Genomic DNA, 23,929 nt, shown 5'->3' on the forward strand with positions numbered 1-23,929 from the left:
CGTTTAAATCGACCCTTTTCATCGTTTATCCAAGCCAAAGTCCCCGGCTGGGCACATGTCTGCCAAGAGACAAATTAGCGGAAATCTTGGCATGTTGCATGTCACTGCGCTCATTCAGTTGGCTACGAGTGTTGCAGACAGATATTGAACAGGCGTCGATTTCAGGGTCTTCTCTCGCCAACAGAACAATTATAAATTCTATATTCTATACTCTATAAATTACCGCATAATACCAGTTCCCGAATATCACTTGTCAAACTCCTCAGGTCGCCACCGTCTGGTGCATAACGTTGGCCCTGTAGCTCTCCGAGCTGGCCAACAGCTCGTCGTGCGTTCCGTACTCAACGCATCGACCGGCCTCAATCAAAAAAATGACGTCTGCCTTCTTGATCGTATGCAAGCGATGTGCAATAGCAATCACTGTGATTCCCCTCGCAGCCCTCTCGAGCCCCTCCTGCAAAAGTTTCTCCGACTCCGCATCAAGCGCGCTAGTCGACTCGTCAAGAATCAGCACTTTCGGTTTCCGAACAAGAGCTCTGGCAATGGAAAGTCGTTGTTTCTGGCCACCGGAGAACTGGCTCCCGTTAGGACCACAGAGGGTCTCATAACCGTCCGGTAGAGCTTGGATGGTGTCATGGATATTGGCTAGCTTGCAGGCTTCTTCAATATCGGCCATGGAGACTTCATGGCCAGGCTTCGCGCCGAGACCGATGTTGAATTTGATTGTACCTTCAAAGAGAACGCTTTCTTGGGGAACGAGGGCGATTGAGTTGCGGAATGTTACGTCTCGGTGCTTTGTGATGTCGTTACCGTCGATGAGAATGGAACCTGACTCTGGCGTATAGAGGCGCTCCACTAGGGAGATGATTGTTGATTTTCCGGCACCACTAGGCCCAACGAGGGCACAGAATTTACCAGGCTTGATATCAATTGTTAGGCCATTTAGGACCTTAATGTCCGGTCGGGCAGGGTACGAGAAGTGGATGTCACGGAGCTGGACGCTGGACGCCTTGTTGTCTGACGGCTGAGTCGGCTTTGCTTCGATAGCTGCCTCAGCGTCTTCTGACGGCGGCGGCGCAGTGAGAGAACGACTGTGTACGCGGCCCTGCATTTTGTCTGACCCTGCCTCGATAAGGCCCAGTAATCTGGCCATTGCAGCTCGGGCATTTGAAAGCTCTGGCGCGAGTGCAAACATTTGACTCCATAGCAATGCACTAACAAGAAGGGAGAATACCACGATCAGGAACTGCGTCTGGTCATAGTTGCCCGCTAAAATTTGTTTGGAACCCCACCAATAGGCCAAAGCGTTCACGAGATTACCCAAGAAATAAGTCATCGCTTGCCAGAAACTTGCCTGGAGCGTGACCGAAAGCGTCTCCTTGCGTGGACCCTTCAAGGACCGCCGGTAGGTTCCTAATGTTTCGTCCTCTAGAGAAAGGGACGCAATCGTTTTGATAGATGTAATTGCTTCAACACCAATGTCAACCGATTTGGTATAAGCATTCTCGTGACGTTCTTCAAACTTTCCAAGAACTAAAAGCTCCATAATACCAGCTCCAAGCAGAAGCGGAACTAGAGCCAGGCAAACCAAAGCGATTCTCCAGGCAATGATGTGGGTCATAATGATGGCAGCGATGAGATTGACGGTAATTGAAAACAGTGTTCCAATCACAGAGCCACTCAACCCGGCCAAGGCACTACCATCTCTGGTTATATACGAGAGGAGTAAAGGAGGTGTTCGGCCCTTAGATTGATGCCATTGGAGGTCTTGCTCCATCAGCGATCGGAAAGATAGAACGCGGACTGTGTAGACAACTTTCTCAGAAACCCGCCCGAACCCGGCCCAACTAGCTATGTTCCCAAAGAACTCGACGATTGCGAGTACGAAAAACATGAGTCCGAAGAAATCACCTTTGTTTCGGATGTCTTCCGGACTGTTACATGGGTTTAGGCTCCCAACTGTCTTTCCGAAAATCACGGCTTCACCAGAGAAGGCACCTCCAACAATAGTGGAACCAAGAAGGGCGACAACGATGATGAGTAGATGTGGCCTCACGGCAGGTGCGTAACCCCGTATAAGAGCCCATAGTGATTTGGTCGGTGTCTCGGGGTCTTCCGACTCCTCTACAGAGTCGGTGACCGGAGTTTCACTCGTTGTGGGCTTCTTCTCGTCGATGTCTGCCAAACTGACCTTCTCTAGGTCGTCATCGCTTGAAGAGACCTGCGTAGTTTTGCTGATACTGTCAACACTGACTGTTGATTCGTTCCTGTCAATGGTAGACCCGAGAGTCTGCAGTTTGACTAGGTCAGCATATGCTCCGTTCTTCGCCATCAATGTTGCATGGTCTCCCTCCTCCACGATATTTCCCTTGTGCATAACGATAATATTGTCTGCGTTGGTAATTGTCGACAACCGGTGAGCAATTGTAATCATAGTTCTTCCGCTAGCAATATTCGAGATGGCGCGCTGGATACGCTGTTCGCTTCGTGAATCCAAGGAAGCTGTGGCTTCATCCAAAATTAGTACGGCGGGGTCCTTAACGAGGGCCCTGGCAAGCGCTATGCGTTGCTTTTGACCACCACTAATTAGCCGCCCACTTGAACCCACGATAGTACCATATCCATGCTTCAATGCCGTGATGAAAGCAGCCGCATCTGCGAGTTCTGCTGCTTTCTGGACCAATTTGACAATTTCGACGAATTCTGGACCCTTCTTCTCTGCTGCGCCCATCAAATCATTTCCCTCTCTAGCCTCTCGCGCTATCTCCGCAAGTTCGGGACTGTGGAGAGCAGTTTTCAATGACGCATGAGTAGCATCGCTTGAATTAACCAAGCCATGTGCGATATTCTCCAAAAGGGAACGGTCCAGTAGCGATGGCTCCTGCTGTACTAAACTGAGGAAACTTCTCAGGTCACGGGTATTGACGTTACGAAGATCATGCCCATCGAAGGTGATATGGCCCTCCGTGGGATCATACAACCTTGTGACCAAGCCGGCAATGGTTGACTTGCCACTTCCCGAGAGACCGACAAGAGCAGTATGTTTGTTGGCCGGTATACTGAGAGTAACCTTGTCGAGAACGGTAATATCGGGCCTCGAGGGATAGGTGAACGAAACCTGATTGAACTCGAAGCCGCCTTCGGCCCGTGGGAGGCGGACACCCGAAGGTGTAGTTCCATCGATCAACGGTTCACGGTCGATATCTCCACGCAACTTCTCAAATGAAGCGACGGCTTGTACAAATAAATGCAGGAATGGTGCGACCTGGCTCAGTAGCAACGTCGCTTCATCTATGTCAGCGCAAGCTGTGCGACAAGGTCGAACTTAGGGTTACTAACCTTCCACCAAGATAAAGATGACCGTAAATGTAGCACCAACAGTAATTCCACTGGACCCATCACCGCTCATGGAACGAGCAATCTGTCTGCTCCCTTCCCAAAATGCCAAACCATTCGCTCCATAAGCAATGAAATACAGAACTCCGGATTGTATGCCAACCGCAGTAGCCTTTTTCAACCCTTCATGTTCTGAGGACTTGAGAGCTTTGGAAAATTTCTCCTCCAAGCGGTCGTTCGCTCCAAAGGCCTGTACAACGACGAAATTTGAAAGCGCCTCTGAAGCAATCGAAGCGGCAGAGGCGGCATAGTTTGACATAACACCAGAATACTTCTCGATATAGTGGCTTCCCACAAATGACATCAAGAAATAGGCTGGAATCAACGAAACCAGCATTCCTGCAAGCTTGGCATCCTTGATGAATGCAACAATGTACGCAGTGGCGAAAAAGGAAAAGCTTGAAAGGCATATTCCTACCTTCTCTGAAGTACCCGAGCGGATTGTTTGGATGTCGTTATTCAGCCGCGAGGCTACCTCTCCCGGTGGAAGGTCATCAAAGTATGACGGCTCTTGGCGTAGTAGGTTCTGCAGGTAGTTTTCTCGCAGTCGCTGCGCCAATCGAGCGCCGTTCAGCGTCCAAAATGTAAGGTGGATGTAGATTAAAACGAATTGGGCAATTGCCAGGTAGACAATGAGCAGGATCTTGTCGTTGATGTCTCCTTGGTAATCGGGATCGGAATCAGAGCCGGACGTATCGGATTCACTACTACATGTCGCCGAGTTAAAATCGTCGAGAAGCTGACCGAAAACGATACCAATCAACGGAAATGGGACACCCGATGCTATTGCGCTCGCGATCGCGACCAACAGCATGCCCAGGTCGACTTTCGAAGGATTGCCGGCCAGCAGCAAGCGAGGGAAGCCCGCTAGATTCTGAACAATCTTCATCCTGAGTTCGAAAATCTGCAGTGTGAACTTGGCGCAGTCGCCAAGTGCACCAGCTGGGAATTGCTCAATTTATCGAAGACCATGTCGTCGGCTGGCGGCGACATGGCCCTACAAATATGGCGGTTCCACGGATTAAAAAATGACCCACCCTCTCCTATCTGATGGGACTCCACCGGTATTAAGGACGCTTGTGAAGAGCCACGTTGATCATGCGCAGACAGATACTAGTGTGTCTGTAGTAACAAAATGCGCGTCAGTAAGGCATGGGATGGGCAGGGGAAAGCAAGCCATCGTTACGTAAGTGGGTCACAACTATCAATCTCTAGCCAGTGGATGGAAAGACCCGAGATGGGCTGAGAGCCTGAGAGGGCAAAGCGATGTGCCGACATCGCGACGGGGTCTGAACGCCTTTGGCTCTTTGGGCGAAGAAGCTGTGATGGATACCAAAAGCAACACTCAAATCCGAGTCCGTGGGATCAGTTTCCACAGTACTAGTTAAAATACAAGGCACGTGGGTCCGTATTATTCCCGCTAGGTAATAAACGGTAATATCTAATCTGATGTAATCTATACAAAACCATACGTACAGCCTGAACCGTTCAATCCTCTCCGATTTTCTCACGATTTTTCTCCGCACAGCTCCATCGCTTCTTGGTGGGCGATAATGGCCAGAGTCCCGCGCTTTCCGGCATTCCTTCACCGTCACCTTTGTCGCAAAGTCGCCAACTGACAACCCCCGGCAAAGGAAACCTACTGTCTCCTTGTGCGATCGTGAGAAAACAGCCAATGCCACGATGTCAGTGCTTCAGAGATCGCAGTCTTCAAACAGTGAAGACACCCCTTTGCTAGGTGCCAATCCATCCGCGATCGCAGGGCATCATGCCCCCACAGAATATTCAGACACCGCTCAGGATGGGGTGAAGCAAGCTGAAGCCATGACGTTGGCCTGGTCGAAGAAATCTTTAGTAGCGGCCTACGTCCTGTGAGTATTCCATACGGTGGGCTTCCGGTTAAAAGCAATAACTGACCGCGACGGGGCAACAGAATGTTTCTTTTGTACTTTGTGAATGCCTTCCAATCCTCAATCACCAGCAATCTCTCGGCCTTTATCACCAGTGGCTTCGAATCGCATTCCTTAATTCCCGTCATCTACATCGTGTCCAGCGTCATGTCATCCGCAACGTATATGCCTCTGGCAAAGATATTGAATGTTTGGGATCGCTCCATCGGCTTCTTGATAATGGTGGTGTTTGCGACAGTGGGTCTCGTCTTGTCAGCGACGTGTACGGGTATCACAACCTATTGCATATCACAAGTAGGTGTATTGGTGCATAATATGTGCAACAAGAAGCTTACAATCGCAGATGTTCTACACCATTGGCTTTGCTGGTGTGATCTTCAGTATCGACGTGATCACAGCTGATACATCGTCGCTCCGCGATCGAGGCCTTGCGTACGCATTCACTTCGTCACCTTACATCATCACCGCATTTGCAGGCTCGGCTGCCTCCGAGCGCTTCTATGCCTACAATTGGCGGTGGGCGTATGGCAGTTTTGCGATTATCCTTCCCATCATCGCCTTTCCAATGTTCGGTCTTCTTCAGTACAATCGTTATAAGGCGAAGCACCAAGGTCTTCTGCCCAAAAAGGAACACAACGGCCGGACATTTATACAGAACATTGCCTTCTATGCTGTAGAGCTAGACCGTGAGTGACGATACCGCTTAATTTGCATGCATGCGCTGATTGCTTTCATCAGTTCTGGGTGTCTTTCTTCTGGCGACTGGTCTAGTGCTTTTCCTCCTTCCGTTTACCATTGCTGGGTCTACAGCCAATGAGTGGAAGTCTCCCTATATTATTACCATGCTTGTTGCTGGCGTCGTCTGTCTAGTCGGTTTTGTCTTGGCAGAGCGCTTTGTTGCACCGGTTCCCTTTCTTCCGTGGGAGTTGCTGGCCTCTAGAACGGTTCTTGGAGCTTGTCTTCTGGGGACCTCGTATCAGATCGCCTTCTACTGCTGGAACGAATACTACACATCGTATCTGCAGATAGTCTATGGGACAAGCATCTCAATGGCGGGATACATTAACAGTATCTTTAACGTGGTTTCCGGGGTGTGGCTCCTGGCTGTTGGTTTCTTGATCAAAAAGACATCTCGATTCCGATGGCTACTCTTTTGGGCCGTTCCTCTATACATACTTGGAGTGATCCTGATGGTTTACTTCCGCCAACCCGGCTGGTCTGTGGGCTATTTGATCATTTGCCAGGTGCTCATTGCGTTCGGGGGCAGTACCATTATCAGCTGCCAGCAGGTTGCAGTTTCAGCCGCGTCTGATCACAACAATATTGCTTCCGCCCTTGCGTTCCTGGGCGTTTTTGGCTCCATGGGAGGTGCAGTGGGAAGTAGCATCTCCGGCGCAATTTGGACAAACACGTTACCAGGGGCGTTGAAGCGCCTACTCCCGGAGTCTGCAAAGGCGGACTGGCGAATCATCTATGAGTCTCTCGACATTCAACTCAGCTATCCCATAGGCTCACCAGTCCGAAATGCTATTGCCTTTGCTTATGCTGAAACACAAACCAAGATGCTGACCGCCGGTACGGCTATTATGGCACTTTCTCTGATCTGGATGTTCCTGATTAGAGACATAAAGCTCAGCAAAGACGCTCAAAGCAAGGGCGTAGTGTTTTAGCTTCTTTCTGAACCAGCCTTTACCATCATGTGCTTACGACCTTTTGACGAATTTACGACTTATTTACTTGGCCATTATCGAATGTTTAAACGGAGTTATAGATTGATAGAGAAGCACTCTAGATCTGGATAAACGAAAGAGTCTATATATAACAGCTCTATTTGACATTGTACCCTCAATAAAACACTTTATACACCTTTCAAATACGTCATCACCCTCCCAACGAGGTTCTTCCTCGGCTCCGCCTGATCATCGTTACTCAAGGCGTGCGAAGCCCCAGGCACAAGCCCACTCCCCTCTTCATCCCAAATTTCCGCTTCGCCCTCAGCCCTTCCACCATCTAGCGCCTTCCTCCACTTTCGTAATAAGCCGTCCTTATCAACCCAGTCCGGAATCGCCTGGTCCGACCCGGAAATCAGAACCATCAACCTATGCGCCAACAAGCCACCCTGCCTAACCTTCCCAAACGTCTCCGCCAGCTGCTCCTCGCCCAAGTCTGAACTAAACAGGTCATCCTCTCCCGGGCTCGCTGGACTTTCCGGCGAAACCAAGCTCAGAAACCGACGCGCTGACAGCGGCACATTTCCGGGGTACCCAATGACCCCAGTCATATGGAGCGGCAGCAAGCTATCAAACGCAGGGTCCGGATTCCGAGCGACCTCTTCGCGCGCCAGCTTCTCGAGGTCCTTGTAGATTTGTTGCACTTGCGCCGGGGTCCGACCCATCCAGCCCTGGCTAAGGACCCATTGGATGGCTTCGCGGTCTGAGACAGGTGCTTGCATGATTGCGCCGTCGAGCTTTGTGCGCGTTACGTGCTGGAGGTGGGAGTCGAAGCCCTTGGCGCTTGTGTGGGGGTTTGGTTTTGTGAGGTAGTGCAGGACGCATTGGCTGCCCGTGGAGTGGCCCATTAGGACTATTTTCGCGTTCGAGTTGAGGGTGCTGTTGGTGAGTTTCCCGGTCTTGTAGTCCCGGATGTAATTCAGGCATTGTGCGATCTCGTCTGTGTCGCGATCTAAGTGGCCGAGGCCCCAGGCAGAGTGTGAGGATGTGAGGTTGAGCGTGAACAGGGACCAGTCTGTTGGTTGGAGGGCTTGAGCGAGGTCGGCCATGTAGGAGGTAGTTGCGAGGCCATCGCCCAGACCTCCGACAAAGAGGAGGGAATGGGGTTTGGGAGTTGCTGATGTTGTGAATTCAAAGGTTACAAGGGATTCGGTCTACCGGCGTAAGAGAATTAGAACTTGGAGGGTGCTAAACAGAGCACTTGGTACGTACGTAGTGATGGAGACGGCCTGGGAGGCCTCCTGCAGGCCAAAATTTGGAGTACATCTTGGGATATGAAGCTCTGAGGGGGCGGGCTCGGAGATTGGAATTGTATGGAGGGGTAGAGTTGGAGGAAGAGACTCAGGTTGAGCTCTTATCAGATGGTTTCATCATGTGCTTGGTTGCTAGCGGGTCTTCTGAAATGGGTCCGCTTCTGCCTTTCTTTGCAATTCCACTTTGGCAGTCTTCTAGTAAGTCAAGTGGCTTCTCAGTCCTGTCCGAAATATACGCCTGTATCGGCGTAATTTATATAATACGTGGATCATGCCGTGTTACAAGTGGATCTCGTTAGTCAAGTACACACTAGTAAAGACGCTAAAGTGACAGATCCAGGATCTGATAAGATTGTGTCTCGGCCCAGCGACTCGCTTTGGTTAAAGGGCAAAAGAAAATATTATCAATCACTCATGATGGAGCCAAAAAGCCCACATATCGTGGAAAAATTGCGAGACTCGTCATTTACTGGGCTATTTTCGAGTATCGTTAGCTAACATCAACTCGAATGTTCCATGCAGGGAGTGGTTTTTTCGACATCTATTGTGGAGTCCAGCATTAACATACGGCTGGTTTTCTTGCATTTTCCGCATGCACAAATTTATGCTACGATCAGATAACAGGGCCCTTGGCATGTACATAGTAAATTATAGATTTCTGGTGTTATTTCCCGTGTGATATGATAAGCTTTCTTCTCTTATCTGAAAATGAACTTTGACATCCATAGTTGATATATATATTTTAACGTTTATGCGTCTCTTCCTGCAACATTTCAATTAACCAAGGCCTCTCTAATTCAAATCAATAACTCTAAGAATTTGAGAAATTATTTAGGCGACTAATATCATTGCTGCTCAAATGTCGGACCTTGGACCATCTGTCGGGCAAAAGAATATCTTGGGACTGTTTGTCACGGTGCCCGTCGGACACCAAGAACCACCTCCACGAATATGTGAACCCGGTAACTGCGCAGCTCATGAAAATACCAGACTAACTCAAGTTTTAGCCAACTAATGTACAGGTAAGCCAAGTCGATCTATAGAATAATCGGCCTCATACTTCAATGCAAGTAAACAAGGTCACATGACACCATCAACGGCTCGGGACCCAAACTCCAAACCCAAATGACAACTGAGCGGGAGTTCAAAAACAAAACTACCCCGTCAACGCCCATAAAGGCCAACAAAAGTTGCACACAGAATAATCGTGGACGGATATACAAACCCAAGAAATGGAAAAATGAGCCCGAGCTACGATCCGATCTCATGGCATGGCAACCAATGACACCAACAACAATGCCGCGAAGCTCAAGTCAAAGCCCAACCTCACCTTCTACCCGGCCTTTTGCTTCAGGGCCTCGCGTACGAATTTCATATGGGTAAAGATAGGTGCTGCGGATGTTCATCGGTTGAAGAGACGGGTAGAGTTTGGAGGAGGTTCGTTGTTGCTTTTCCTCGCGTTTTGCTTTGTCTAACCTATCGCTAATGCACTCAAACCGGGATTAAATAGAACAAGGCCTATTCTTCTACCAAAACCATCCGATCCGCTTTGTGAATCTAGTCGGCGTAATCGTGGCGCGCTCTGACGTTCCGCGCCGGACGATTCTAACGCTCGATGATAGCACCGGTGCGACGGTTGACATTGTTGTTTTGAAGGGGAATCCTGCATTCATTTCGACTGCGAATTCATCTACTACACCCCATGCCCCGAAAGAAGCGAATGATGGCGATGGCGGTAGAGGCGCGACTCCCAAAGAGTACCATGTGACGTCAACAACACGAACCCCGGTGGACATCACTCCTCTGCAGCCGGGACGACTGTTTCAAATCAAGGGCACGTTGTCGGTTTTTCGCGCGACGATGCAGGTTCAGCTTGAGCGGTTTTTCACGGTCCCTGATACGAAGGCTGAGATGCGCTTTGTGGAGGCGCGCTGCCGGTTTTTGGTTGACGTGCTTTCTGTGCCGTGGGTTTTGGGGGAAGGGGAAATTGCTGCTCTGAGGGTGGAGGCTGATGAGGAGGGGAGCAAAATTGAAGAGGAGCATGTGAGGTTAAGGAGGAGGGAAAGGCGAAAGGCCGAGAGGGAGGAGAAAGAGAGGAGGAAGATAGAAAAAGTATGGGAGCGGGAGGAGGCATTGAGAGAGCGAGAGGCGAGGGTCGCTCGGGAGGTGGGAAAGGAGTATATGCGCGAGATCGAAACCAGACAGCGCAGCAACCCAACCTAAACTGTTGGGTTATATACGTGTTTATCACATTAAATATGTTTAAATAGCAGCGCGTACATCTGTGGTATACAATGACTGATAACAAACAGCATATGGATATCATTCGTCCGTCATAAATCGTCAAAGCAACGCTATTTCACCCAAGAGCAGCAAACCATACGAAACTAAAAGAACGCATGTAAATGACAAATATTAGATGTACAGATTGCGAACACATCACATCCAAAAATCAAAATGCAGCAATTACCGATAAGGCTTGTAGTCATATCCCGACCCCGATCCAACTGGTCCACCACCTTGTCCACCGAGCAAACCGCGGTAGTAATCTTCGTCGCCCGACCAGGTAGACCGTGAGGGGAGGTTATCGTGATACTTGCTCTTCTCGCGCTCCTTTTCACGCTCGCGGATCTGTTCATAGAGCCTCTGGTCTTCTGCACTCCTGTCAAGTTCGCGGTACTGGTCAAGCAGATCGCCTGTGTGCGCCGATGAAGACGGCTGATCGTGGTAGTAGTCCCCGCTTGACGTTTGTCCTGGGTTCCGTGGACCATTCATGAGGTCAGGCTCCGAGCGCCTGTAGTCATTGCTGGGATGGAATCCGCGCGAGTGGCTCCTGGATCGCGTGGATGTGTCTGCTCTGGGGCGTCGAGGGCCTGTAGACCCGCTACGATATGGAGGGGAGCGAGTAACACGGGTGCCTGAGGGCCGGGCATCTCTGGCGCCGGAGCTCGTGGAGAATGAATTTGCATGCCGGTGTGTAGGGGTTCCCGGTCCTTCATAAACTTTTCCTCCCCCTGGGTTAGCAGAGTAGGGTTTGCGCGTTCGTTCGATAGCAGGAGGAGATTGCTCCTCATCCTCGTCATCGACGACGGCTACACTTGGCGGGTGATATCCTTTCTTGTCCCGCTCATTAGCTGAGTGATAGACCGAGTGACTCGGTGGGTGACTCGATTCTGCGATAGAAACAGCAGGGCTTGCAGACGACTTATGGCGCTGGGCAGCGACCTTATCGATCTCTTCGTCCGTAATTGGTGGCAGTTCCACGCCACAGTGCTTCATGATATGCTGGTCAAGCACATCGCGCAAACGAAGATTGGGCGTTTCCGGGAATAGCCGCCGGGGTATTTCTTTTGGGAATCGCTCCTTTCTGTTGTCTGGGTTGCTGATTGGCATGTTTAGTACGGCCTTCTGCAACCGCTCGTACTCTTTGTCTGGATGTGCTTGGATCATCAGCGTAGCGAAAACTTCAAATCCTCGCGGTGTGAGACCAGGAATGTCAGGCCTCTCGTCCAGCTTGGCCTGCACCAGATGATGCTCAGCTTCGATGTCACGGAATAATCTCGAGATTGAGGACGTTCGGTCGTCAAAAATATCTAGTTCAGATTTAGTAACAAGAAAACCCAAAGAGTAGAGAACCTTTTCACCTTGCCATGGATAAGGGTCTGATACGATATTGGTATCTGCGTAGAACTTCTGGAGTTTGTCTGGCACGACAACGATCGTGTTCCCAGGAGGATAATTCTCGATCTAAGCGGGTTGGAAGTTAGAACAGAGTTCGTACTGGGTTATTCGGCCTTAGCCTACCAAGTGCATTGCGATCCCACGCAGAAACTGTCCCAGTCTTTCGGTTGGCTTGCCATTGTCGAAGAGCCTCCCCCATATCTTCTCTAAAGTTGTTGGGAAGGTATCGGTCCTCTGGGGAGGGTTCGGGCGTGGATCACCTCTTTGGCCGTTCTCGCTGAACTGACTGGCAGGCGATTCCCTTGTCTCTTGAGGAGGGGTTGGGCTCGGCCTGGGGTGTATATGGGGCGCACCTGAGATATCGGGAGGCGGGGGAGGCTGCTGATATACCGGGACGGATGGCGAAGGTGTGCTGTGCGAAACTGTAGGGGTATGTGGCGCTGAAGGGTGTTGATACGGCTGAGGCGACCCCCATTGCGGGGGAGGCGGCTGAGAAGGGTGCTGGTTGCTGACTGGGCTGTTGATCCCAGCCGCTCCAAGCTGTTGTATCACATTTGCCGTTATCTGCGCCACGAGATCGGGCGACACATAAGATGATGGGGCACCGCTATTTCCGACGGCTGAGTTCACTGCGTCGTTGATGCGACCCGTCTGGGGGGGAGGTGGAGGGGGCCAGGATGCCTGCTCGCGCAGCGGTTCAGGATAGTAACCCTGAGGAGGGACAGTATTCATAGGGGCTTGCGGTTGAGGCATATTGAGTTGCTCAGACGCGGGCTGATATGGATAAGGAGGATCGTAGGATGATGGGTGCCCCTCAGAGGGGTTTATAGGATTGGCATTGTCCGGCTGGCCGTAAGGATTAAAATCATGCTGAAAGCCATCGTATGCCATCAGGACGGTTTGGATCTCCGTTTACCAAACAATAACCATGCAATATTGACGTTTGTAAGAGAGAATCTCGGATGACAAGAGTTCCGGAACAATGATTAAGAGACAAAAAAAGAGTTTTGTGTCCTGGAAGGCTTTTGTGAGTGAGAGTAGGTGGCGCACAAAGCAGTCGAGACAGTGAGGGGCAGCACAGGAGCTTTGCGTGAGACAATCAATGGTTCTTTCAGACTCCCCGCAGAAGTTTCCTTTTCGTGTCGAGGAATCAAACAAAACACGAAAGGGTAAAGAAGCACCGGTTTCAGGACCTGCAGTCAGGCATCAAGGGAAGAAATTAGAAGCTGTTTGTTCTTTCAGCCGCGACCGTTGATGCAGATTCAGGCCATCTATCATACGTCACAGACGCCTGACTGGAACCGCCTCCTCAGTAAGCGTGAGATCGGTGGCGGGGATCGTCGCCCTCTCGGCACGTACTTCTGAGCACTGCAGGCACCGTTATTTCCTGCGCTTACTTGCTTGGGATGATGATAAGAAGCAAAGGTTTGCCTGGATTGCTCAAATCTAAATCTACCTAATAGGAACCTCCCCACGACAGAAGAACCATGGTTTCCTCGGCCCGCCCAATCTGGGTCGCAGCGCCTACCGTAAAACGAGCTAGAGGGCGCTGCATCTAGAGATAGCCAGTGATATCCTCATCCTCGTCATCGTCAAAGCCAACATGATTTTTGAGGTCCGGAATTCGAGCGGGGGGGTTTTCAGGGATTTCAGAACGCCAGGCCTAGGGTTTTTAGTTAGCGGGCTGGTTGTAGTACTCGAGTATATATGGAAAGTACTCACTGGGACCTTTGCAAACTTTCTATCTTTAGCATCGGCACGCACACTTGCAGTAGCGTTGGATCTTTGCACTCCATACGATACCCATCCGCTGTGAACCGAGCTTGCATCTATGGAATCGAAGGGTTGGCATGTCCGTAAGATCCGTACGCCTTGCTACTGTGGGTATCATGGCGCTCGGGCTCAACCCACACCCCTCCTCCTGAGGGAATATTCTCGTTCACGCCAGCAAGTGACGAGCCGTCTCCAAGAGTACCACTTGCAGTAAGTTGCCTGGTTGAGCCGGTGATAGAACTGTCAATGTAGCTCTTGTGGATTTATCAGTGACAAGTCAAACTGGACGTGCGAGTAGATAATCGGGGTGAAACCAACCATAGTCATCGTGCCCTGGGTTGTCGAAAGCCCGTCGTCGGTGAGCAGTTTGTTTTCGTCTACGACCGGATCTGCCTCCTTATGACCCTGAACGCAGTCGAGGCAACGCTATTCAGATTAAGCCGTGTTAGCCTAGCTGCAACATAGGAAGCCGAAAGCGAAAGACTTACGGCAAGCTCGTGCTCCTTGCGTTGATTGATAGCAAAATCATCTAGACCTTTTATCTGATCACAAACACAGCACCGCAGCTCCATGACTTGCCCTCCAGTGCAGTTGCGACAGGAGGCATAGCCGACATTGTTGGCTCGCTGTCCTTCAACCACGCGGGCATGACGGAAGATATCAAGTTGTCTTTTCGAGTAGGCGTGCGCGTTACGATATTTCTTGCATATCTTACATTTGATCCTATCTGTTGTTAGCATGGGTATCTCTGGGGTTCCGTAGGAAGCTTGGTGTTCCGCTCACTTTTCGGGCAGGGTGACTCCTTCGAGCCTTCGTGGAGGATATCGTTAGCGTGTGCAGTCAATGTGGGCAATTGAAGGGCATTCAATACTCACTGCCGCTTTATGGCCTCGCTGTAGCCGCCAGCAAATGCACTGGGAGCGCCTGAGACACCAGAGCCCCGGCGGCTTCCCATGGTATTGAAACGGAAGTTGCTACTCTCGCCGTTTGCTGGAAGTCACAGAGCTTCAGCTATCGACTACGTTTATAAGAGGAGACAAAAAACAGCCCGAACAGCTTCCCGAGTGGCGAGTATTGATGAGGGTTGCTTTAAAATGCAGAGAGGTTGTGTTCATCCAGCAATCCTTCCAATAGGGGTCTGTACTGAAAAGCCAATCAGGATTTCAGTGAAGAGCGGGCAAGTGAATAGAAGAACTCAGTCCTTGATGAATAATGGGCAAGGCTGAGGAGGAGCAAACGCAACCAAGCTTGAAGCTGCAGAAGGAGAGGGAAAAGAAAAGAAGCCGGCAAACAAACAAGATGGGATGATAACGGGAGAAGGAAATGCCTCCCTTTTAAGAAGAAAAATAGCGCAGAGCCTTGATTGAGCACACTTTCGTTATCATCTGTCGGCTTTTCGCCTTACCTACAGAAATCAAAGTCACAGAAACTGGACACCCAGCGCCATCAGAATGGCTAGTTCAACCCAAGGTGGTTTGTTTGGATATGAAGCAACGAGTGGAAGTTAAATGAGATGTGCTCCATCGGCACGAGGCTCCCTCATGGTCTTCCGTATTCTGGAATAAATAAACAAATGTTTCTTTTCCTATGTATACGTCAGAATTACCGTAGAACTGACCACATCTCTTAGATATACCCATACACATTTCGACAACTCGCTCAGCAACGTTACAAAAACTCAAGACTTTGGAACCGGCCCCAGCTATAGGACCTCCGGGGTGTTATTTGCCAAACTAGAATAAACAAAGCTGACGCTCGCTCGGATCGAGACCAATTCCTGATGATCAATCATATTGTGGTTCGTTGGTCTCCACGGAAGAGCCGACGATAAGACGATGAGGGCTATACCAGCATTTATTGCTGCGAGGGCAGTTTAGACCCAAGTCGCGCACACAGACCATGGAAAATAGCATTGCTGGGCCTTCTTGGGGTTTAAATGTAAAGCCCAGCTCTCAGAGTAGGGCTCTGGGCTCTAACATGGTGGCAGTGGGATGGATACGGGCTGTATGCCGCCACCCAAGCCACCACGGTGTTCCAACAGAAGCGCAATAGGATGTCCAATGAACGGATATAGCAAATACCAATTCGACTTCTTCAGATACAGGAAGCGGGCGAACACTCACTTGCCTGCTCGCAAGACTGGCCTGGGTTACCTGTAAGCGAATTAATGAGCGCGTTTAAAACCACTCTTACTTATTCCTTCCCTGCCTCTTTTTCTACCGCTTCCTATGCGTGTTAGTCGCGCATACGGGTATAGGCGAAAAGCAAAACACAACACAGTTTCTGATGCATACGGCTTTTTTTTGGTACTTCAGTATGATTCGAGCCTTCGGTCCCAAGTCAAGCAGTAGGCCGGCCAGGGTCACGACTTACGAGATGAATCCCCAATCTAGATCTACACTACTGCAAGAGAATCGAATGGCGAGCATGCATCAGCTACTATGAGATGCATTGCGGCCCCGTGGGTAGTCTATGCCGTTGCTGTCAGTGTTGATCGCGGTCTCCACTACACCAAGGCCAGACGACGCCCCTCCCCTCCAGGGTGCTGCAGACTTATGCAACTCGAGTAACGCATATGGAAACAAACCGGGCTGCTATTTGCTGTGAACCCATCTATTCTGATGCCTCGTCCTCGATTGCGGAGTGTGGCGACCTGCCGGGTTACCATCGCCGGGAGGATGCATTCGGAAGTCTGCAAGTCATCGTTTCCCTGATCCATTCTCCAGGGAGCGAGCCTGAGCGATGGCCGAGCAATCGGATAGGGGTCCCGTGTCAGCACCAATAAGTGTTTAGTTTTACGCGAAGTGCCTTGAACTGTGGTGTCAACAATGATTCGATGGGCTTGTTGGATTTCAAACAGTTGCCCTGGAAATCCGGCGAGACGGAAATTAATTCGGTATCTCGGCGTTTGCAGAACCATCAATCTGTAACCACTAACATTGCAAGAAACGGTGGGCAGCGACGTTGTCCAAGGGTGATTATTAACCATGCGGCCCCGTTGATGTACCGTTGGGTCCGTTGAAGGCATGGGGCGTGTTGCGAACTCGTGATGTGCAGGAAAGGGTCGGTTGATCTTCGCTGATGACCTGCTTATCCAACGGTCTGCTTGCAAGACTCAGAGTCGTCGACGGGACGGGAGGAAGTATCCGGGGCTTCCACTGGATGAAAGACCTCTGGATGGCAGTCCCACGTTGTCAAGCACCAAATCCCCCTTTTTGCGTCCAGACTCCAGACTCCAACGCAACTTGCGTCAGTAGACGGTAGCGGGTAGCCCCTTTGTGATGGTTGTTCGGCAGATGATCGGGAATACTCCGTATTCGATGGGGTTTCCCAGCACTCTGGATGCAGCATCCTTCTGCTGCGCTTTGGGCCCCCTAAATCCTTCTGGAAGACTTGGGGAATCGACGGCCCCAGGCGCTAAGGGCGCCATTGGGAGTCCGTTGGTCTTGGGAGGAGACGACCACTTGGTGCTGGTGCGCCTTCCCAAGCAGGTAAACTGGAGGAGTGTGGGCGGATTCGCGGAAGCACTAACTGGGACGGCCCTCCGCCGAGTGGAGTCAGTCCGCATTCCCCGAGCGACTCAGCCTGCAATGAAATTGAATCAACCGGCCGCCCCACGACCGAATCCGCTGACTTGATATCCAGTCACTGGCTCATTCCCAGAGACGCGGAACCTCGTCTTGCCAATAGCCGGCCAGTCGGCGGGTCACACGGTTTGGAGGTGGAGGTGAGTCTGGTGAGAAGTTGGGCCGACAACGCCCATCGCCGGCGACCGGCACTGCTATACCGCTGCCCGACTTCCAGGAAGACAGCACTTTTCACCGGATTTTTGGTGATGGATCTGATATTTGATATTGTTGTGGACTTTCCCGCGGTTTTTCTCGGCCGTCCCTTGTGGAAACCCACAACCATGAACCGTGAACCAATATTTGTGATCCCCCGGCTCACTTCAGGAACACCCGACGCTAAACCAAACTAAAGGCAGCGCCGTTTGCTCCCGTCAAGGAGAGTTTGGAACAGGGGAACATCAGTACATCACCCAGGCAATACCAACCTAAGGTTCAAGCTAGCACCAATAATAATACATTTCTCAAGCGAACATCGGTGGCAAACAACTTGGATAATCAGTGGACTTTCCTGGAGGGGGAAGGAAAGCCTCCGCTCCCTAAAGATTTTGACCTTTTTCTTGGAACCTTTTTTGGGGACGAATGACTTATCGTCGATCATCAGTTTGCCCCAGGTAGGCAGGAACCGACTACCGAGAGCAAGGCAGAGCACTCCTTATATTAGAGGGGCCAACAAGAGCTCAAGGTAGGCTGTGAACTACTTCGATACCTCGGTCAGGTAATATTGAAGTGGTTTCCTTGGCCGTGAGAAGGGGAGCTCCTTACTTACTTCAGCTGCATTATTGAATGGCGATGTCGTCATACGGATGACTACACTGAACGTTTGAACAGCTTGACATGAAAGTTCAGCGTCATGCCGTGACCCACGCCATCTCTCGTAGCCTGGTTGGATTGACGGAAGCTGCGATACCAAACTGTTGCTTGTTGTCGTGGACGTTGGAGGTTAGGGCCGATCTGGTAAGGAGGCTATTAGCTTGCCTTGACCAAAGATATTCGTCAGATCGGTTGGATCACCCCCCGACAGCCATAATTCGCGCTTCCAGCAGATCGAAGCAATTATTGGCGCAATAGTCTGGCTTGGGAGCATCCCCGAATGCACGATGGCGGAAGCATCCGTATTGAGGTGCATATGAAGCGCTTCTCAGCGCCTATTTCGGTTGACAGTGGTGATTCAACGACCCGATATCATATCAAAGAATCGATAGACCCAACGGGGACGCCTCCGTCCCGATAAAAAGTATGCATTAAGATGCAAGTGCGGACTGTATTTACTGGTCACATCGAGGGCTTGGCTCTATGAGCCAGGATCGTTGGTCAAAGTACGGAGTACGAGATTCGATGCACTGGCAGGAATCATGAGACTATCTTTTCTTTTTCTTCTTTTCAAGAGGGACCAGGACTTCTCCAAATCGCCACCTCGAGCGTTAGTTGCCTGATGGATGAAGACGGACCAGCCACCCAGGCTTCTGCGATTATCGCAGGCTTGCAGGTTCAGACTTGCGTCCCTTACTCACACAGCAGATGCTAGCTTATTCACAGCCAGGTTGATGCAGATAAAACATGCATGAACTGTACTGATCCACAAGCTCTACATATCAAACACAGGTTTATGGCCAGCAAGATCTCGAATGAGTAAAAACAAGGGGACCACCGTGTCGTCCACATGTCATGCTGTCACTGGAACAACCACCACACAGTGCACATTCTTGTCTCCAAAATGGCTGGTCTTACGATCACCATGATTCGAGGCCCAGTCTAAGTGGGCCTCACTAAGGCAGGGCTTTGGCTTGATTGCTTGAACCTTCAAGATCACGTCCAAGATAATGGAATTTGACCTGAAAACTCTGATCACGATAATCCATCGTTTGTCTGATTGAGTTACTTTCCTTCGGGTTCCCCTCATTTTTGGTCTGTGTCAGAGACCTGACAATTCATGCCTGACAGGACAGCGGAGGAGAGTTCGCGCCAACAGCCAACCAGTGCCCTTAGCAGATAGACTAGCAGTTTAATTCAATGTGGTGAATTAGCGACACGGCGGGAACGATAAAACGCGCACTGTATCAGGCATCTGTCACTTTTGGACGCGAAATACAAAGTTCTGAAATCTCGGCTTGGGGCTGGGAACAAAGAATTCCTCTCACGACGAGGAAATTGGCGGCGAGGCGGAGATTGCAAGTATCAGAAACAAGTGATGGATGGATATTGGATCCATCAGTAATTGAGAATCGAAGGCTGTACTTCTGTCCTCGAGGGGCGGGAGTTCATGAGTTGAAACTCTTCAGTCTTCACACTTCTTCATCGGGTAACCACGAACAAACTCCTTTTCTTTCCATGGGCGGCGGTGGAGCTTCCCTTCCACCTTATCCGCGTTGACAAGGTACGATTATTTTTAGCTCACCCATGGATTCTCATTTCTCTGCCTCGATGACGTCCGCGTAGCTGTTGCTGTGCCACTGTAGCGATCAAAGATGACTATTTCGTAACCCCGTCCATGTAACTAGTTGTCATTTGCGATCGCGAGTGAGCCGCGTCTTGACTCTCGAAGAGCGCGGAGCTCAATTTCGGGGGAAAATTACGGGACCGTTTTGGTGGCAGCGCTAGCCAGGGCCCTCGTCGAATAACGTCTTCTTCACTGCACTAAGTCGTGTTAGTCGACCTAAAATCCTGTAGCCAGAGTTTAGTTCTGCCCAGCAGAGTCCAGAGCAGACGAACTCCCGGCCTTGCGCTGTTTGATTCTTCTCGCGTTGCTTCTCCCTCTCTCTCCTGCTCCCGACCACTCGCGTCCCCCGTCATTCCTTCAGCATAATCATCACGCTCGCGGGCTTTGAACCCGTAATACAAGCAGCTGTCGCTCTCTTCTTTTGTTTTCCTTTTCGTATTTCCTTTCCCCCGTGTTCCTCGCCTGTCGCTCTCTTGCCGCTCTTTTATTCTCTTGTTTTGCTCCTATACTCGCAATCCTGCACTGCGTATCATCAGACTGACTGCGTTTCTTTTCACCCCTCTGTCAGCAGCTGAGGACGTGCCTTCTGTCAAGACATATTGACCCCTCTCTTATCCACCTGCATGTTTTTATTTTTTATTTTTTGATTTTTATTACCTGCTGGGATCTACATCACCGACTCTTCATCTGTTGTCGACCGCCTCTTTAGTCTCCAGTCTCCACGCCGCCGCTTTCGAGTTCGACCCTCTGCAGAGCTCGGGAAAGCTGTCACCGCGTCAGGGGCTGCGCGCTCTCTCCCTCCCTCCAAAAGTCCGTCTTGTCCGCAATCAAGCCGGAACCCCCTTGGGATAGTGGTTCCCACTTGGAACGGGCCCGCTCATCTCTTTACATCGATCACGTCCACTGCTTTGGGTCTTCCATCGTGCTTCCAGACACCTCCTTCTCAGCTTCTCATCCTGGACCTACATGACTACCCCCTTCCCTCTTCCCTCCTCGTCTTTCTTTACTTCAATCCTCACACACCCTCATCCCAACCTCCTACATTGACTCTCTTCATTGATGGGCAGATATTGTTTTCACTCCCCGCAAACTTGAGATCGCTTGACTCCGGATGATGAGGACAACCTTCTGTTAATCACACCCGAACTTCATCAAGAGTTTATATACTCCTAATTCCCTGAAAACCCCCACACTATAAAGGTAAGCCCCCGAAATTGACGCCGCCGGCTCCTGTACAACACGGGCTAATTCGTATACCGCCTCAGTCTTCAAAATTCCTTCTTACTTTCATCTGCTGGCAGAGAAGATACAAGGACGCAAGATGACGGTCANATACGAGCACCACTCGCGGGGCATCCCGCCTACCTCAATGGCGACCCTCTCAGATCGATTTGAATTGATGAAAGAAATTGGCGATGGAAGCTTTGGTAGCGTCGCGGTAGCACGTGTACGGACCGCCGGTTCCAACATTGCCCGGAGGGGGACGATGGTAAGAGCTCCCTTCTCTGATGACTAAGAGACCCATTATACTCATCCGAACTACAGGTTGCAATCAAAACAATGAAGAAGACATTCGATTCATTGGCGCCATGTCTAGAGCTACGGGAGGTGATCTTCCTACGCTCTCTTCCCACCCACCCTCACCTTGTGCCAGCCCTTGACATCTTTCTCGACCCACTCTCTCGCAAGCTACATATCGCCATGGAGTACATGGATGGAAATCTATATCAATTGATGAAGGCGCGGGACCACAAGTTCCTGGACCAGAAGCATGTCAAAAGCATCCTCTACCAGATTTTGTCCGGTCTCGACCACATCCACGCCCACCACTTCTTCCATCGTGACATCAAGCCTGAAAACATCTTGGTGTCCACCTCTGCCCCCAACGACTCCACCTTCAGCCGCTACTCTAATCTGGTCACTCCTCCGTCTACTCCTCCGACTTACACAGTGAAGATTGCCGACTTTGGTCTGGCACGTGAAACTCACTCAAAACTACCATACACAACATACGTTTCAACCAGATGGTACCGTGCCCCAGAGGTTCTCCTGCGTGCAGGCGAATACTCTGCGCCCGTTGATATGTGGGCCGTTGGTGCCATGGCCGTCGAAATTGCTACTCTGAAACCGCTCTTTCCCGGTGGGAATGAAGTCGATCAAGTCTGGCGCGTCTGTGAGATAATGGGCAGCCCAGGTAACTGGTACAGCAAGTCCGGATCTAAGCTCGGTGGTGGTGAATGGAGAGACGGCTCTCGACTAGCACAGAAGCTGGGTTTCACATTCCCCAAGGTTCGTTTGCTCTCATATATTAAAAAGGATGGTATGCTGACGTAGTCTTAGATGGCGCCTCATGCGATGGAAAGCATCTTGCCCGCCCCGCAGTGGCCGGCGGCTCTCAGTAACTTCGTGACATGGTGTCTTATGTGGGATCCGAAGAATCGACCTACCTCTACGCAGGCGATGAACCATGAATACTTTGCCGATGCAGTGGACCCTTTGAGGCCAAGATCCTCTACTGCCCGACTCCTCGGTCGCAAACAGTCCGAGAGGAGCGTCAAATCCTCTACCAAGGAAACACACGATTCGCCCACCCTTTCGACCAAACCATCGTGGTTTAGAAGGTCATTGATCGGGAAATCTGAGAGCCCAGCTCCCACATTTGAACCAGAGCAGCCATCCAAGCCAACTCTAATTTCTTTTGACTCGACGGCAGACTCACAAAATCTGAAACCCAAACACTCAACGACAAAACGTNCTACTTGGGCCCATGGAGCTCCGATGCCAATTCTTCCCTCAATACGCCCTGTCTCGCCGCTGTCCAATGCAGTGACTGCCCAAGCCAACCCTCCCGCTCACGGGGATTCAAATAGCAATGGATCTAAGTCAAGCAAGAAGATCGGTCGCCAGCTTTCGGTTAACTCCCATGGTAACCACTACGGCGATGTTCATCGACAAGAAGCGGAGAGGGCACTCAACGGCCTTGGAAACAACAGCACCAGCACTATCAGCCAAAAGGAAAGCTTCTTCTCTCATCTTCGGAAACGTGCACGCAGGCTCTCTGGTCGCAACCAGAATGTCATGAATGATGACATCGAGGCGAACGCTGGCTGCATGCCATGGTCGAACCGCTCATCACTGGCCTTGGACACCACCAACGTTAGTGATCCGAAGCAGAACTCCGATATGTCAGAGTTGGACAAGGCTCTCCAGAACGTGAAGTACTCGATGGACTCTACAGCCCTTGGCAACGTCCCTGTGAACATCACCTCTCCTGCCGACTCTACGAAACGGCAATCAATGCCACAGGGTTCTGTCCGTTCACTGGGAGACAGCCCGGCTTCAACTAGTGGTAATGGTGGGCCAATATCGAGCCGCACCCGCCGCGCGATGCAAATGTCCAACCACCCTGTCCACCGCTATGAGACGCCCGAAGAAGAGGATGAACTCTTAGACGAGGTCCTCCACTCAGCAAGCCGGGCTGCTAGACGCCTTGCACAGTCAGACACGTCGTCAAACTACAGCCGCCCCTTGGCCAACGAGAACTCCAACCCCTTGCCTAGTCCTTACCCCACTCCTTCACCGTCAGCAAAGTGTGATGGCGTGTCTTTCGGTAACGCAGACAGTACACCGGACAGACGCCTACCACTTTCGGACGGGAAATCCGATCCTTCCAGCGCCACCCGCCAGTGGCCTACACCGCCATACGACGATGGTGACTGGATGAACCCAGCCTCGACGAAATTCTTAACGGGCTCGACTTACAGATAGTGCATGTTCCAATCCGGATTTTGTGAACGTGTGGCACTGCGCATCTCGTGACATATTACCTGCAATGTCGTGTATAACCTAATTAAAAGGGAAGTTTTGTGGTTGTTTTGCTCAATAAGGCGCATGGAACATGGTGTCAACAATTTGCTTTTGCTCAATACCTTCATTCCCCTTACTTTCCTTTTGCCGATTAAACTGTGTTTCTTTTCCCTTTTCCTGTTTTATAGGGCACGGTGTAGCCCATGGGTTCTTCTCATTTGTCGGCTTTTTGTCTTCATACCCCAACGGCCTTTTATAGATACAGTCGGCCTCGCANAGCGTTTTCGGCACCCCAGTTGCCCTTTTTTTTCTT

General features: G+C 50.8%; 8 protein-coding genes across 8 annotated transcripts; 3 read left to right on the forward strand and 5 right to left on the reverse strand.

The window, feature by feature from the left end:
• Positions 1 to 52: 52 nt before the first annotated feature.
• On the reverse strand, positions 53 to 4,625 carry ASPSYDRAFT_45439 (ABC transporter ATP-binding protein). The gene is made up of 2 exons (XM_040847042.1): positions 3,340 to 4,625; positions 53 to 3,285 (listed from the first exon to the last, which is right to left on the reverse strand). Exons 1-2 carry the CDS (start codon positions 4,283 to 4,285, stop codon positions 263 to 265), a joined length of 3,969 nt encoding a protein of 1,322 aa, XP_040702817.1. The 5' UTR covers positions 4,286 to 4,625; the 3' UTR covers positions 53 to 262.
• A 454-nt stretch (positions 4,626 to 5,079) lies between these two features.
• On the forward strand, positions 5,080 to 6,976 carry mirD (putative MFS siderophore iron transporter; the record flags this gene model as incomplete). Its single annotated transcript, XM_040842182.1, has 4 exons — positions 5,080 to 5,267; positions 5,330 to 5,600; positions 5,650 to 5,992; positions 6,045 to 6,976. 4 exons carry the CDS (start codon positions 5,080 to 5,082, stop codon positions 6,974 to 6,976), a joined length of 1,734 nt encoding a protein of 577 aa, XP_040702818.1.
• Positions 6,977 to 7,164: 188 nt separating this feature from the next.
• On the reverse strand, positions 7,165 to 8,755 carry sidJ (putative siderophore biosynthesis lipase/esterase; the record flags this gene model as incomplete). The annotated part of the gene is made up of 2 exons (XM_040849494.1): positions 7,165 to 8,190; positions 8,726 to 8,755. 2 exons carry the CDS (start codon positions 8,753 to 8,755, stop codon positions 7,165 to 7,167), a joined length of 1,056 nt encoding a protein of 351 aa, XP_040702819.1.
• Positions 8,756 to 9,174: 419 nt separating this feature from the next.
• On the forward strand, positions 9,175 to 10,536 carry ASPSYDRAFT_992503 (OB-fold domain-containing protein). Its single transcript, XM_040853272.1, has 3 exons — positions 9,175 to 9,726; positions 9,800 to 10,337; positions 10,375 to 10,536. The coding sequence occupies exons 1-3, from the start codon at positions 9,561 to 9,563 to the stop codon at positions 10,394 to 10,396; spliced, it is 726 nt and encodes a 241-aa protein (XP_040702820.1). The 5' UTR covers positions 9,175 to 9,560; the 3' UTR covers positions 10,397 to 10,536.
• A 219-nt stretch (positions 10,537 to 10,755) lies between these two features.
• Positions 10,756 to 12,861, reverse strand: ASPSYDRAFT_151393 (uncharacterized protein; the record flags this gene model as incomplete). The annotated part of the gene is made up of 3 exons (XM_040842097.1): positions 10,756 to 11,882; positions 11,934 to 12,036; positions 12,094 to 12,861. The coding sequence occupies 3 exons, from the start codon at positions 12,859 to 12,861 to the stop codon at positions 10,756 to 10,758; spliced, it is 1,998 nt and encodes a 665-aa protein (XP_040702821.1).
• A 664-nt stretch (positions 12,862 to 13,525) lies between these two features.
• ASPSYDRAFT_89737 (uncharacterized protein) lies at positions 13,526 to 14,698 on the reverse strand (the record flags this gene model as incomplete). Its single annotated transcript, XM_040852210.1, has 7 exons — positions 13,526 to 13,633; positions 13,693 to 13,780; positions 13,840 to 13,997; positions 14,062 to 14,169; positions 14,232 to 14,466; positions 14,527 to 14,553; positions 14,619 to 14,698. 7 exons carry the CDS (start codon positions 14,696 to 14,698, stop codon positions 13,526 to 13,528), a joined length of 804 nt encoding a protein of 267 aa, XP_040702822.1.
• Positions 14,699 to 16,076: 1,378 nt separating this feature from the next.
• ASPSYDRAFT_993408 (uncharacterized protein) lies at positions 16,077 to 16,898 on the reverse strand. Its single transcript, XM_040853273.1, has one exon. It carries the CDS (start codon positions 16,769 to 16,771, stop codon positions 16,250 to 16,252), a length of 522 nt encoding a protein of 173 aa, XP_040702823.1. The 5' UTR covers positions 16,772 to 16,898; the 3' UTR covers positions 16,077 to 16,249.
• A 4,232-nt stretch (positions 16,899 to 21,130) lies between these two features.
• ASPSYDRAFT_58207 (serine/threonine-protein kinase) lies at positions 21,131 to 23,577 on the forward strand (the record flags this gene model as incomplete). The annotated part of the gene is made up of 3 exons (XM_040849495.1): positions 21,131 to 21,298; positions 21,355 to 22,098; positions 22,150 to 23,577. The coding sequence occupies 3 exons, from the start codon at positions 21,131 to 21,133 to the stop codon at positions 23,575 to 23,577; spliced, it is 2,340 nt and encodes a 779-aa protein (XP_040702824.1).
• Positions 23,578 to 23,929: the final 352 nt, after the last annotated feature.

This window comes from Aspergillus sydowii, assembly GCF_001890705.1.
Source record: "Aspergillus sydowii CBS 593.65 unplaced genomic scaffold ASPSYscaffold_5, whole genome shotgun sequence".
In the NCBI taxonomy this organism is placed as follows: domain Eukaryota; kingdom Fungi; phylum Ascomycota; class Eurotiomycetes; order Eurotiales; family Aspergillaceae; genus Aspergillus; species Aspergillus sydowii.

What these genes read in the sequence shown, in the direction of transcription:
- ASPSYDRAFT_45439 (XM_040847042.1), bottom strand. Translation starts at nt 4,285, where the DNA reads ATGAAGATTGTTCAGAATCTAGCGGGCTTCCCTCGCTTGCTGCTGGCC. An exon ending in CATCTTTATCTTGGTGGAAG is followed by an intron (nt 3,286 to 3,339) that starts GTTAGTAACCCT and finishes ACATAGATGAAG; the next exon opens with CGACGTTGCTACTGAGCCAG.
- ASPSYDRAFT_992503 (XM_040853272.1), top strand. Translation starts at nt 9,561, where the DNA reads ATGGCAACCAATGACACCAACAACAATGCCGCGAAGCTCAAGTCAAAG. An exon ending in ACGGGTAGAGTTTGGAGGAG is followed by an intron (nt 9,727 to 9,799) that starts GTTCGTTGTTGC and finishes GGGATTAAATAG; the next exon opens with AACAAGGCCTATTCTTCTAC. An exon ending in ATTGAAGAGGAGCATGTGAG is followed by an intron (nt 10,338 to 10,374) that starts GTTAAGGAGGAG and finishes GCCGAGAGGGAG; the next exon opens with GAGAAAGAGAGGAGGAAGAT.
- ASPSYDRAFT_993408 (XM_040853273.1), bottom strand. Translation starts at nt 16,771, where the DNA reads ATGCCTTCAACGGACCCAACGGTACATCAACGGGGCCGCATGGTTAAT.